Source organism: Bufo bufo, chromosome 4 (assembly GCF_905171765.1).
Source record: "Bufo bufo chromosome 4, aBufBuf1.1, whole genome shotgun sequence".
NCBI classification, from domain to species: Eukaryota; Metazoa; Chordata; class Amphibia; order Anura; family Bufonidae; genus Bufo; species Bufo bufo.
This window is the reverse complement of record NC_053392.1, coordinates 371,270,855-371,285,419: the sequence shown is the minus strand read 5'-3', so window position 1 is coordinate 371,285,419 and position 14,565 is coordinate 371,270,855. Positions and strand designations below refer to the sequence as shown.

At 48.3% G+C, this 14,565-nt stretch overlaps 1 protein-coding gene across 5 annotated transcripts in view; it reads right to left on the bottom strand.

Annotated features, from left to right (window-relative positions):
* Positions 1–14,565, bottom strand: part of AKAP7 (A-kinase anchoring protein 7) — a 209,494-nt gene that overhangs the window by 180,755 nt on the left and 14,174 nt on the right. For all 5 annotated transcript variants that reach the window (XR_005778407.1, XM_040429141.1, XM_040429143.1 and 2 more), the window contains exons 3-4: positions 10,699–10,832; positions 7,952–8,088 (exon numbers count right to left, since the gene is read on the bottom strand). Coding sequence is in view for 4 of the 5 variants with exons in the window: in XM_040429141.1 (XP_040285075.1) it covers positions 7,952–8,088; positions 10,699–10,832 (271 nt within the window). In the remaining variant the exon portion in view is untranslated. The remainder of the gene's footprint in view (positions 1–7,951; positions 8,089–10,698; positions 10,833–14,565) is intronic.

Sequence of the window (14,565 nt, the reverse complement as noted above, 5' to 3'; positions counted from 1 at the left end):
ATGATCAGAACCAACCACTGGATACCTAAACCCAAAATGAGCAGAGATTTAAATGAATGAAATAAGGAGATTTTTGTGAAACTCACCTGTAAAATCTTTTTCTCGTAATTTCCATTGGGGGACACAGACCATGGGGTATAGCTTAGAGATATTACTAGGAGGGACACTATGCAAAAAAAGAAGCTCCTCCTCCTCGGGTTATACCCCCAGGCACCTCCAGGAGAACTTCAGTCGTTGCAAAAGCAGTAGGAGAAGGAGAACGGAAATAAAACACTATGGAAACCATCACACAGCACACCATAAGGCGTAAACCAAAAAAGGGGCGGGAGCTGTGTCCCCCAATGGAAATTACGAGAAAAAGATTTTACAGGTGAGTTTCACAAAAATCTCCTTTTCTCGTTCATTCCATTGGGGGACACAGACCATGGGACGTCCCAAAGCAGTCCATGGGGTGGGAAAAAAGAACAAATCCAACACCGCCAGGAATAAACGTCCAGCAGTCAAACCGGAACCACAGCCTGCAATACCCTGCGCCCAAGAACAGCATCAGCCGAGGCCAGAGAGTGTAACTGATAAAACTTTGTGAAAGTATGTAAGGACGACCAAGTGGCCGCCTTACACAACTGGGAAACGGATGCGCGATTGCGTCTAGCCCAGGAAGCTCCCACTGCCCTTACGGGGCCCTTCAGGAATCACAAAGAGAGAGTCTGAACGCCGGAAGGAAGCGGTAGCCCCCAGGTACACCTTCAGAGCCCTGACGACGTCCAGGGAGTGGAGAGCGCATTCCTTGGGGTTCGCCGGAGAAGGACAAAAAGAGGGCAGGACAAGATCCTCGTTAAGGTGGAAGGGAGAAACCACCTTGGGCAAAAAAGAAGGCACCGGTCTGAGCACCACCTTATCCTGGTGAAAGACCAGAAAAGGTTCCCGGCAGGAAAGTGCGGCCAGCTCCGAAACTCGCCTGATGGAGGTTATGGCCACCAGAAAAACTACCTTCCAGGTGAGTAAAACCAGAGAGACCTCCCTCAGAGGTTCAAAAGGCGCCGCCTGAAGGGCGCGCAGAACCAAGTTGAGATCCCAGGGGGGCAAGGGAGGCACATACGGGGGAACAGAATGCGCCACCCCCTGCAGGAAGGTTTTCACAGGTCCCAAAAAGGCAATGGACCTCTGAAAAAAGATAGCCAAAGCAGAAACCTGACCCTTCAAAGAGCTGAGCGACAGACCCATGTCGAGGCCGGACTGGAGAAAGGACAGCACCACTGGAACAGAGAAACGTAGGGGCGGGTAGCCCGATTTCTCACAAAAAACCAGGAAGGCCTTCCAGGTGCGATAATAGATCCGTGAAGAAGCCGGCTTCCGAGCCCTGATCATGGTTCTCACCACCGCATCAGAGAAGCCTCTCTTCCCCAGGATGGCGGTCTCAACAGCCACGCCGTTAAACGCAGCTGCCGTGAATTCTGGTGGAAGAGCGGCCCCTGAGACAGGAGATCCTCTCTGTCGGGCAGAGGCCACGGAACGTCCGCCAACATACGAGCGACGCTGGAGAACCAGGCGCGACGAGGCCAATCCGGAGTGACGAGAATTGTTGGTATCCCCTCCGCCTCGATCTTGCGCAGCACCTTCGGCAACAGAGGAATCGGAGGGAAGACGTAAAGGAGGCTGAACCGCTGCCATGGAAATACCAGCGCGTCCACCCCGCCCGCCCGTGGGTCTCGAGCGCGGGCTAGATACACCGGCACCTTGTGGTTGAGCCGGGAAGCCATCAAATCTACGTCCGGACGGCCCCATCGGTGGCAGATGTCCTCGAACACCTCCGGATGGAGAGACCACTCTCCCGGATCCACCTTGGTGCGACTCAGAATATCCGCCGTCCAATTGTCGACTCCCGGGATGTACACTGCCGACAATACTGGAACATGAGACTCCGCCCATAAGAGGATCCTCGCTACTTCCCGCATTACTGCCCGACTGCGAGTCCCGCCCTGATGGTTGACATAAGCCACAGCCGTGGCATTGTCCGACTGAACCCGCACCGGGCGAGTCGCAAGGAGAGGAGTCCAATGGGAGAGGGAGTGGAAAATCGCCCTTAATTCCAAAACGTTTATCGGGAGACGGGATTCCTCCGTCGACCAGACACCCTGAACTGTGAGGTTCCGGAGAACACCTCCCCAACCGATGAGGCTGGCGTCGGTGGTGACTATCGTCCAGGAGAACTGAAGGAAGGACTTTCCTGACGATAGGTTCAGGGAAGAGACAAGGGAGAGACGCTCGAACTTGCCGGGACAGACGAACAGGAGTGTCTAGACCCCGAGGGTTCTTGTTCCAGAGGGCAAGGATCATCTGTTGTAGCGGACGAGTGTGAAATTGGGCGTACGGAATCGCCTCGAAAGAGGAGACCATAAGGCCCAGCACACGAATGCACTCCCGAATGGTGGGACGTGGAGAGCGTAGAAGGAGCACCACTGCCAGACGAATCTGGGAAGCCTTGGAATCTGGAAGAAACACCCGAGAAATCGAGGTGTCCAAGATCATCCCCAGGAACGAGAGTCTCTGGGAGGGGTGCAGAGAGGACTTGGGGAGATTGATCAGCCATCCGAACCGTTCCAGGGATTGAACCGTGATTCGGACGCTGTCCTCGGCCTGTGGAAGAGACGGAGCTTTTATCAAGATGTCGTCTAGGTATGGTAACAAAGAGATGCCCCTGGTGCGAAGAAGCGCCATGAGAGGCGCCAGAATCTTTGTAAAAACTCGAGGGGCGGTCGCCAACCCAAAAGGTAGGGCGACGAACTGGTAATGACGCCCCCCTATGGCAAAGCGCAGAAAGCGATGGTGGGACTCTGCAATAGGGACGTGCAAGTAGGCGTCTTGAATGTCCACAGACGCGAGAAATTCTCCTGGAAGCAGAGAAGCAATAACGGAGCGAAGGGACTCCATGCGAAACTTCCGCACCCGTAGAAACTTGTTGAGAAGTTTTAGATCCAAGATTGGACGCACTGACCCCTCCTTCTTTGGAACAACGAACAGGTTTGAGTAAAAACCTGTCCCTTGCTCTTCTGGGGGAACGGGGGAAATGACACCACGGTCCAGAAGAGAGGAGAACGCAAAAAAGAGGTCCGAGGCCCTGGCTGGATCCCCCGGAACGCGAGAAGGGAAAAAACGTTCCGGCGGGCTGGACGCGAACTCCAACTTGTAGCCGGACGTCACCTCTTCCAGAGCCCAGGCGTCCTGAACGTGAGCCCTCCAGACCTGTTGAAAGGAGAGCAGACGGCCCCCCACCACGAGGGATGGGGGCACCCCTTCATGCGGAGGGTTGCTTGGGAGCAGGAGGACGGGCTGACTGCGCCCGAGGCCGCCAAGAGGGCTGGGGCTTGAAGAAAGGCTTCTTGCGGGAGTCCTGGGATCCCCCTGCTGATGAGGACGACGGCGTCCTGGCAGTGGAGAAGCGACGAAAGGACTGGCCCCGGAAACCTGAAGGCCGAGACCGAAAGGGACGTTTGGTCCTGGGCTGGGGTAGATGAGTGCTCTTGCCCCCAGTTGCAGCAGAAATGAATTCATCTAGTTGAGCCCCAAAGAGCCTGGACCCTTCAAAGGGAAGGTTAGAGAGGGAACGCTTGGATGAGGCATCAGAATCCCACACCTTCAGCCAGACCTCCCTGCGCTGAATGACAGAGAGGGCCGAAATACGGGCAAAGAGGGAGCCGATGTCCATTGAAGCCTCACAGAGATATTTAGAAGCTTGAGACATCTGGATGATAAAATCCAGAGTATCTGCAGAGGCGTCCTGCTCTGACAGATCCTGGTGGTGGCGCTGCAACCACGTTGTAAGGGCTCTGGTGACCCAAGCCGACGCAAAGGCCGGTCGCAGGGAAGCGCCCGCCAGTGAGAAGATGGACTTGGAAAGTGAATCCAAACGTCTGTCCACCGCATCCTGCAGAGAGGAACCGTCTAGGACGGGAAGGGCCGTGTTCTTGGCTAACCTGGCCACCGGAGGATCTACCTTAGGGGAAGAAGTCCACTTTTCCACTGTGTCAGCTGGAAAAGGATAAAGCGTATCCATACGCTTGGTGGCCGAAAATTTTTGATTAGGTCGATCCCAAGCTTTTGATAGGACCGCAGTGAATTCCTCATGAATAGGGAACACGGCGGACTCCTGTTTCTTGGGTGGAAAAAGGGAGAACTCCCGACTAGTGGAGGGAGGAGAATCCCCTTGTATATTAAAAGTGTCACGGACAGCTGCCACCAACTCGGTTACCATGGTGGAAAGCTTAGGAAGGGGTTCCCGTTCCGTGACTTCGTCCGATCCGGACAATTCCCCATCGGATTTGCGCTCCCTGCGAGGGGGAGAGTCAACCGGGCATGCCTCAAGGCGAGGGGGAGAAGCGGAGTCATCCGAGGAGGAATGCTGCCGCTCACGCTGCCTTTTAGAAGTCAGACGCCCTCTGTGAGAGTCACTGAGAGGGGATGGAGTGGTGGATGCCACTGGAGTAGTAGCCGCCATGCGCTCCATGAAGGACATGGCTGCCTTGGCAACTAAGGCCAGATCAGCTGCCGCATTAGACATGGCGGAGGCCCAGGCGGGTACCGCTGGTTCCGCAGGGGCAGAGGGAGGACCGGGCTGAGCAAGAGAAGGAGGCTGATCCTGTCCAGGAGCAGGGCATGAGTCACAGGAACCAGTGACAGAAAAAGGCCTAAGGCATATCTTACATGACTCCAGTGGAGCCTGAGAGGAAGCCTTGGAAGGCTTAGGGGCCCCAGGTTTAGGCATGATGGTATTCCAAAAAAGATTTCCTACCAGGTTGCTGCAATTCCTACCACCCAGGCAACAGCAGAAGTCTCCGGTCACCGAGAACTGAGGAGCTGCATGGCCGCAATCCAGCAGAGTCTCCGGCGTAAGGAGAGACAGAGCGGGACGCCGAAGCTCCGCCCCCTAGAACGCGTCATAGTGGTGCGAAATAAGCGCGCGCGCGATTTAAAATACACCCTTTCGCCTGGTACGGCGCAGCGGGGGTTAATATATGAAGGAGCGGTCCGGCAGGGAACAGCAGAGAGCGCAGCGGCCGCAGTCTAAGTGAATACACCATATGCAGAGGCGTCCTCTGCCGAAATCAAGTTGCCGTTGCGCTGTAGGCAGGTAGGAAAGGCATATCCGTAGGCAGGAATCACCAGCCCTACCCAGAAGGCCCCCTCCCATAGTAAAAAAATGCCCTCAGCAGGTCCTTTTCTAGCTCACCCAGGCGGCCTCAGAGCGCCAGACAGACGACATGAAGAGAGGGGGGAGGGGAGAGAGAGGAGGGAGATTGAAGCAGGCAATACTTATCTGCTCAGCATGCTCCCTCGATGTCCAGACCAGCAGGGATTCACCTCTTCAGACATCTGACTCCAAAGGAGGGCAGTGCTCTGGTGGAGGGTAGGCAGCAGGTGTCCCAGCAGCTGGTGGGATGCCAGAGCTTACATGTCGAGCCTGGATCCACTTTTCTTCTGTGGGGGAATGGGAGGTAGCCAGGAACCTTCAGAAGACCGTGGCAGACACTCCACAGGGGCCAGGAAAGCGCAATGCTGACCTGCGTCCCCATCTGAAAACAGAAAATAACAAACAGGAGAAGAATAAGCGTCAACCTCCTTGAACGGACACTAAGCAAAGACTGAAGTTCTCCTGGAGGTGCCTGGGGGTATAGCCCGAGGAGGAGGAGCTTCTTTTTTTGCATAGTGTCCCTCCTAGTAATATCTCTAAGCTATACCCCATGGTCTGTGTCCCCCAATGGAATGAACGAGAAATAAGTTTTACTGAATCTTCTCCTACAAAACTATATCTCAATCTGCTCTGCTCCTCCTGTTCTGTAACATGCTGCTTGCAGATTCTGCTGCATTTTGTGGTGATAGGTTCCCTTTAAGGCGGAGATCCCCAAACGTTTGTATGTTGTGAGCCACATTCAGCTTTCAGTGATGGTCGGGAGCAACAGGTAATTCAAAAACAAAGGAGAGAAATTTTGAATGTGGAGAAACAAAAAACATTTGCTGACAAATCTTATTAACAAGAGTATATATCATCCATATTGGCACTGTTAAGTAGTAAATTTAGGACAGGTCTGCAACAATGTGAATTGTCAGTGCATATGGTCATAACTCAGGACTCCCACAGTGAGCCAAACAGCAGGGGGTTGCAAACCACTGGTTTCTGATATTAAAGAGGCTCTGTCACCTTGAACTACGTTGAACAAAGTATTTGAGCACCAGGAGGCGGGCTTATGTGGTTCGAGCACCGCTCCAGCGACGCCCCTGGTGCTCCATAATAACGCCCCTCTGCTGTAGTTCACGCTCCTTGCCTTTAGATTGACAGCACTAGACCCTGTGGTCTAGCTCTGAGATGCTGTGCCTGCGCACTCGAGTCCAGAACGGCACGTGCACACATCTTCAGCTTCACTTCCGACTTGTGAAGACGCATAGTGCACACGCCTTCAGCACAGATGCCTTCAGTAGACAAGCGCACAAAAAACAGGTCATCCAGTTTCATAGGTACAAATCTGCTGACAGATGCCCTTTAAACATCTAAAACAGATTTTATGGAGCCACTGGGGCACATTTACCTAAAAGAAATGCTGCCTTTGTTACCCATGGCAACCAATTACTTCTCAGATTTCATTTTACTAGAGCAGGTTCCGAAATTAAAGCAGAGTTCAGATTAATGGCTATTGGTTGACAGTTTTTCTTTTAGATAGTTTTGATAAATGAGGCCAGACAGGTTAAAGGGAACCTGTCACCAGTTTTATGGTGTCCTAACTAAGGGCAACATAAATAAGTGATTGATTCTCTTAGCACAATGCTGGGTCACTTTCTTTAATTGACCCAGTCAATCTGCCAACATCTTGTATTGAAAAGCTCCAGCTGATAATGATGAGTCATGAATATTCATGAGCTCCAGACTCTTCCCACCTACCTGCTGCTGAGAGACAGTTTGTTTCCATATGAATCAGCAGCAGGTGGGAAGGGGAGTGGCTATAGCTCTGAATTAAATAAACGCTGGACTTACTGACATCACGCTGGACTCAAATCAGCTCATTAGCATGCGGCATGTGGCATCTTTGTGTGTATATTATGAGGTAACCATCTGTCACACCAGTAAGTGAATACATCTAAGGCACTTTTTAGTAGTTAATGATTGTATATAATTTGTTATAATTATAATCAAATATCCACATGACAGGTTCCCTTTAAGTGCTACTTAGAAATTCAGTTTCGTATGTATGTTACTATAGGTGAATACTTTCTGCCTGTCATTGTCACTAGTCCCACTGCTTAACGTCTTTAGAGACCTCATGCAGGTACTATACTTCTGTTTATTTCCTAAAACGTACATATATGTGTGAATTTATGAGAAGCTGCTGGAAGTCAAGACTCAAAAGGAAGGCAAGCAACACATTAGAGGGAGTGGTGCTCAGTGGTCTAGGCATTGGAACAACATCACCTCTAAACACAACCTGACACTTGTTAATGAGGACCTGTCACCACTCCTGACATTCCTGTTTTAATAGCTTCATGCATTCCCTATGTAATACTAATTCTGGAGCCTCTAGTCTTATGTCTGTATGTTGTGTCATTCCTTTATTATTTCTACTAGACATTATGAGTGAATTGCTAGCAGTCTGCAGTAAGGGTACAGAGGGGTGGTAACCAGTTGGGGGGTGTACCTGCAGTCTGAAAATGACAGCGCTGATTGGATAGAGTGAGTCTGTGCAGGTATACCCCCCCAACTTGTTACCTTCCCTCTGTACCCTTACTGAAGGCTAATAGCAATTCACTCATAACTTCTAGTAGAAATAATAAAGGAATGGTACAATATAGAGCCATAAGATTAGAGGCTCCAGAATCGTTATTACATGGAAAAAAGCATGAAGCTATTAAAACAGGCATGTCAGGAGAGGTGACAGGTCCTCTTTAAGGCCTGGACTGTACTTACACAGTAACTTCCTCTTCACTGGCTAAATGCATCACAAAGAGCGTCAGATGGAACGACCCCTGTGGAATCATGGCCTTAGACAGTCTGTCATCTTTCTGCAACACAGAATTCTGAATCGTATGGATGTCGTCAAGAATCTGGTCATAATCAGAAAAAAACATATTTTTGTGAAATAAACATGACACATGTTGCCTAAACTAACTGACACAGGAATCTGCTAAAAAGAAACTTTATGTAAAATACATTTGACCATAAATTAAATCTGTCAGCAGATTTGTACCTATGACACTGGCTGAGCTGTTACATGTACACTTGGCAGCTGAAGGCATCTGTATTGGTCCCATGTTCATATGTGTCTGCTTTACTGAGAAAAATGATGTTTTAATATATGCAAATGAGCCTCTAGGGGGCGTGGTCATTACACCTAGAGGTTCAGCTCTCTCTGCAATTGCTGCGCCCTCTCCACTTTGATTGACAGGGACAGGCAGTGAAAACATCATAACACCCGGCCCTGTCAATCAAATTGGGGAGGGTACATTAGTTGCAAAAAAAGCTGAGACTCCTAAGTGTAATGATAACGCCCCTGTTGCTCCTAGAGGCTCATTTGCATATATTAAAACATCATTTTTCTCAGCAATGCAGACACATATGAACATTGGACCAACACAGATGCCTTCAGCGGCCAAGCGCACATACAACAGGTCAGCCAGTTTCATAGGTACAAACCTTCTTTAATCACACTTTATGAATAAGGTAGATGTCTGAAAGGCGACTTGAACTTTTCATCATGAACTTGTTGAATGTCAGGGCTATACATAGGAGAAAGAAGGCAACAGGATATCTCACTTCAATTCAGTTGTTCAATTGTTCGTCTCAAACTGAGTTAATCTTCAATCCAACGGTAATAAAAGAGGCCTTCTTCTGCAAATAAAGCTTAAAGGGGTTGTTCACCTTCTAGCGCTTTTCTACAGACCCCATAGCATGTGCGGACCTGAGGTTGTAATCATACCCACTTGATCCCTAACTCTGGGTTCTGGCTCCATTGCTGCAACGCCAGCCCTGCAGGTCCCGGGTCTCTCTGTGTCAACATCCGGGTTGTTGTAGGGTACCTGGTGACCCAGTGATGTGCCACATCGGTGAGACATCACAGCTGTGGCCAGTCATTGGCTGCGGCGGTCACATGCTCCTGCGTGAAAATGGATGTTGATGCGGGGAGACCCGGGACCTGCAGAGCCGGTCAGGCAGCAAAGATGCCAGAAACCAACGGTGGGGGTCACATAAGTATGACTACCACCGCAGGTCCAACCACACAGTGGGATCTGTAGAAAAGTGCTAAACAGGTGAACAACCCCTTTAATTATTGTACAATCACAAAATCTGGGCATACAGATTTCTCACCAATCTGACAGACATTAAAGGGTTTGTCCTATTACAACAACTTTTTCCCTATCCACAGGATAGAGGATGTCTGATCGACGGAGGCCCAACTGATGGGGCCCCTGCTGATCACAAGAACGGAGTTCCCCCACATGCATGTGTGCCACTCCATTCAACTCTATGGAACAGCTGGAGATATCGGAGTACAAGAACTCGGTTATATTAAGCAGCCCACGGCTCCACTGAATTGGGAGAATGCAAGCCCCAGTTCTCATAACTGGAGGGGACCCAGCAGTCAAACCCCAATCATCAGACTCTTATCCCTTATCTTGTGGATAGGTTTTAAGTTGTAATGGGAGAACCCCTTTAAGAATGGACTGAGGTGGCTGTTTACACACACAGATATTTTCTTTCTAAAATAAAGCGACCCTATTCTCTATAATTCTCTATATCTCTTTCAGATATATAATGGGTTCTTTATACAGTATTCATAATCAGGACCTGATTAAACAGAGGCATCATGAGACATGCAGACTGTGAGAGCCCGTCTCCCACTGTAATGGCCAAGATCAAAGATAACAACTGAAGCATCTAAGGTGTCTGACAGAGGGAGGTGGCTCCCACTGTGAGCCCAATACCACCAGCGATGCAATCTCAGGGCAACCATGGGTCTGACTTAAATGGGCATTCCCATCACATACAATGGGGGCATATCACTAGGATATGCCCCCATTGTCTAATAGGTGCGGGTCCCACCTCTGGGATCCGCACCTACAAGGAGAACGGAGAGGGGAGAGCTGTGGCCGGAGGATCCCGGGTTTTCCGGGGGTGCATCCACTGCCAAGCGCTGCTCCCCTACAAGTGAATGGGAGCGCACCGCGTACGCGGGGCCCCTGCTTCCATTCATTGCTATGAGGCGGACGGAAATAGCAGAGCCAGCGCTCGGCTATTTTCAGCGGCCCCATTGAAATGAATGGAGGGCAGCTGCGCATGCGCAGTGCGCCCTCCATTGATTTCTCCACTCCGTTCTCTGGGACCCGCACCTTTGAGACAATGGGAGCATATCCTAGCGATATGCTCCCATTGTATGTGAAGGAAAAGAAAACTTAAGCATCTGTATATTATTAACTGTCAATAATACTAGCCTGTGTCAGGCTGGCAAATTGAGCACACAATTCTTTTACTGTATAGGAAAACACAGCAGACTATAACCAAACTTTACAATGGCACATGTAGAAGTCCTACTTTGGAGGTATAACTTGGGGAACACTCCCAAAATTTTCACCTGATGGAAAACTCAGACCTAATGAGAACACAGCCTAACTGGAAAGATAAAGATAAGTAAGTGCAATGAAAATAAATAAAATTACCTTCACATTTGTAATGGGCAGAGATACAAAATAATTGGCCCTCTTTTGCTTTTTACTTTTACCATCATCTTCATCACTTTCTAGCTGATGTCGTTTCCTTTTCTTTTTCACTTTTTTGTCCACTGTGTCTTTTGCTGAAATAAATTACATTAATGGATTATATGTGACATTCAATTTTAAAGTTGTCCAACTTCTAAGTGGGTTTTAAATAACACCCCCCACACACCCAGCAGAACCAGTGGAAGCACACCTGCTCCCTGACACTCTGTTCCAGCTCCACTGGTCCAACACTATCTTCACTGGTGGACATGGACATGACACCGCAGTCATTGCCTGCAGCGGCGCACACACTCCCGTCCGTGCAGGATGTTTATATGTGGGGACCGAAGCATACGGAAGACAGCGGTGGACCCACGGAGCTGGAAGTAGGTAAGTTTGCTTCCCTTGACATGTCCTGCTAAGTTGGGGGTTATTTAAAACCCATTTAGAAGCTGGACAACCCCTTTAAGGCTAGACCTAAATGGCACACGTGTGCTAACCTAGTTCATTTAAAGGTGTTGTCCGCTCTAGAAGCCAACATGTCGGGAGTCCGACATCCGGGACCCCCACCGATCAGCTGTTTGAGTAGCACTGTGGTCTCCTCTCAGCTTTTCCTTGGCCAGTGATGACACGTTCATCTGTCATGTGGCCTAGGCACAACTCAGCCCCATTCAAGTGAATGGGCCTGAACACGATACCAAGCACAGCCGCTATACAATGTAGGACCCCCAACGATCAGATACTGATGACCTATCCAGAGGATAGGTCATCAATTCTGAAGTCTTGGAAAACCCTTTTAAAGGGAACCTGTCATCAGTTTTATGCTGACCTCACTGAGGGCAGTATAAATTAGTGACAGAAATGCTGATGTCAGCGGTATGTCACTTATGAGCTAAAAGTAAGTGGTTGCTGAAAACCAGCATCATAATCATTGCAGTACAGGCCTTGAAAAGAGTCAAATCCACCTGAGAAGAGTCCTGGTTATTAATAATCTCCTGCTCTCCTGCCCATCTGCTGATGATTGACAGTCTCCTACCTAGTTTTCTCCCTTTCTCTCTAGGAGAGAACTGCCAGTCATCAGCAGATGGGCGAGAGAGCAGGAGATTATGAATAACCAGGACTCTTCTCAGGTAGATTTGACTCTTAAGGCCTGGGCTGCAATGATTATGATGCTGGTTCTCAGCAACCACTTACTTACTTTTAAATGACAGACCGCTGAAATCAACTCACCTCTCTCTTCTTTATGCTGCCGTTAGTATGGGCAGCATAAAGTTGATGACAGGTTCCCTTTAAGTTTGTGTGTGTAATGTGAAACAATGTATATAGTTCAAATTGGAGGGCACTCAATTATCAGGAAGCATACAGAATACTCCAATATATATTAACCCCTTAGTGACCAAGCCTGTTTGGGCCTTTATGACCAAGCGTTTTTCTTCCTTTTTTTATGGTCTCGTTCCAAGAGCTATAACTTTTTTATTTTTCCGTCTATATAGCTTTATGAGGGCTTGTTTTTTACGGGACAAGTTGTAGTTTTTAATGGCGCCATTTTGGGGTACACATAACTTTCTGATTAACTTTTATTAACTCTTTCTGGGAGGGAGATGGGGAAAAATAGCAATACTGCCACTGCGTTTTTACATTATACATTTTTTGGCGTTCATTTTTCGGTACAAATAACATAATATCTTTATTCTCTGGGTCAGTACGATTACAGTGATACTAAATACTTATAATTTTGTTTACGTTTTACTACATTTTTTGCAATAAAACACCTTTTATTAACCCAAAAAATTATTTTGCATTGCCACTTCACAAGACCCATAACTTTTTTTTATTTTTTTATATGGAATTGTGTGAGGGCTTGATTTTTGAAAGACGACTTGTATTTTTCATGGGTATGATTTTGAAGTAAATGCCGCTTTTTGATCGCTTGTTATTACGGTTTTTTTTCGGTGGAAACTAAGAATAAATTAGAAATTCTGTCTTTTTTTATTTTTTATTTTTTACGGCGTTCACCATAGGGGATAATTTATGTAATATTTATGTAGTCCCGGTCGTTACGGACGCGGCAATACCAAACATATGGGGGATATTTTCTTTTTACAATTTTTTTCATTGAAAAGCGTATTTTCAATGGAAAAAAAGGCATATTTTTTTATTTTATGGAATTTTTTTTATTTAATAAATGTGTATTTTTTTTCTATTTTTTTTACTACTTAATAGTCCCACAAGGGGACTATAATATACAGTATTTTGATTGCTTTTAAAATGTAATGCATTATCTCTATAATGCATTGCATTTCAATAGCAATGCTATTCGAACATTGACCAGCAGGCTGCGCCAGAGAGGCACAGCCTGCTGGAAGTAACTGAAGACAGGCTCGGGCCCTCATCGGAAGCAAGGTAAGCTTCCCAGCACATCAGCACCCCGCGATCGCATTTTCGGGGTGCTGATGGGAGACAGAGGGAGTCCGCTCCCTCTGTCACCACTTTACATGCAGCGGGCGCCATTGCGCCCGGCATGTAAAGGGTTAAACAGCCCGGATCGGCACTCCTGCCGTTCCGGGCTGTTAGAGCAGGGACCCGGCTCTCATGTGAGAGCCAGGTCCGCGCTCCCCGCTGCACGGGGGAGCCGCGCGGCGCTTAAACTGTGCCGCCGTAAAAACGCGGCGGCCCAGCCTAAGGCCCCTTAGTGACCGCCGTAAAAACACGTATGGGTGGTCACTAAGGGGTTAATAAAACAACATTTATTAACTGAAAGAAAAGAAAATATAATATAGTAGATGCACCAATATACAGGTTAAGGCCGAATGCACACGGCCGTGTTCCGCGGCCGGGAGCGGTCCATGGTATGTCGGGCTGGATTCCTGTTCAGAGCAGGAGCGCACAGCGTCATTGGTTGCTATGACGCCGTGCGCTTCATGTCGCCGCTGCTGTACAGTAATACACTATACGAGTGTATTACTGTAGTGCATCGGCGGCATGAAACGCACAGCGTCATAGCAACCAATGACTCTGTGCGCTCCTGCTCTGAACAGGAATCTAGCCCGGCATACCACGGACTGCCCTCGGCCGCGGAACACGGCCGTGTGCATTCGGCTTAAAATCTGACACTAACGGCGATCTGGATCTTCTATCTAGTACATACACAATGTGTCTATATAATGTCCTGAGTTGAAGGACGAACACCCAGCTCCCTAAGGTGAGGATAATGATCTGCTATTATATATTTTTTGGGTAGCTGAATGTTGGTTCACAAACTCTCCACCATAATGCACATTATTTAAGCTGATTCATATAAATAAAGGTAAAAAAGGATAAACAACATATAAATAAAACTTAGAAGTGAATATATGCATTAATGACCATATTCAAAAAGGAATCTCTTGTTTAATTTCATGCAAATATAGGACCCATAAAATATAAGTTGCGTCCTCAAATGACAGACAGAAAATCAACCTCCAGTTCGGATAGCGTTTCGGAGCTACTGGCTTCTTCTTCAGTGCTAGGTCTACCACCCAACCACTGAAGAAGGAGCCAGTAGCTCCGAAACGCGTTTGGTTTCATTGTCAAATGGCAGCATAAGATTTGGATGAGTCAAAGACCAAAGCAGTGCTTTATATATACTTTTGGATTGGATGTCTGTTTCTTCTAACAGCGTACAAGTCAGATACCGCTCCTTCGCAAGCCATACACTTTGCATCAAGAAGTATCCGGGACGTCTCGCGGCAAATCAAAGAACCAGCTCCCGGTCACGTGGGACGCTGTATTGGCACGCGGACTGTGCCGGCCGCTGGGAAGCAAAGACTCCAGCTTGAAATACAAATA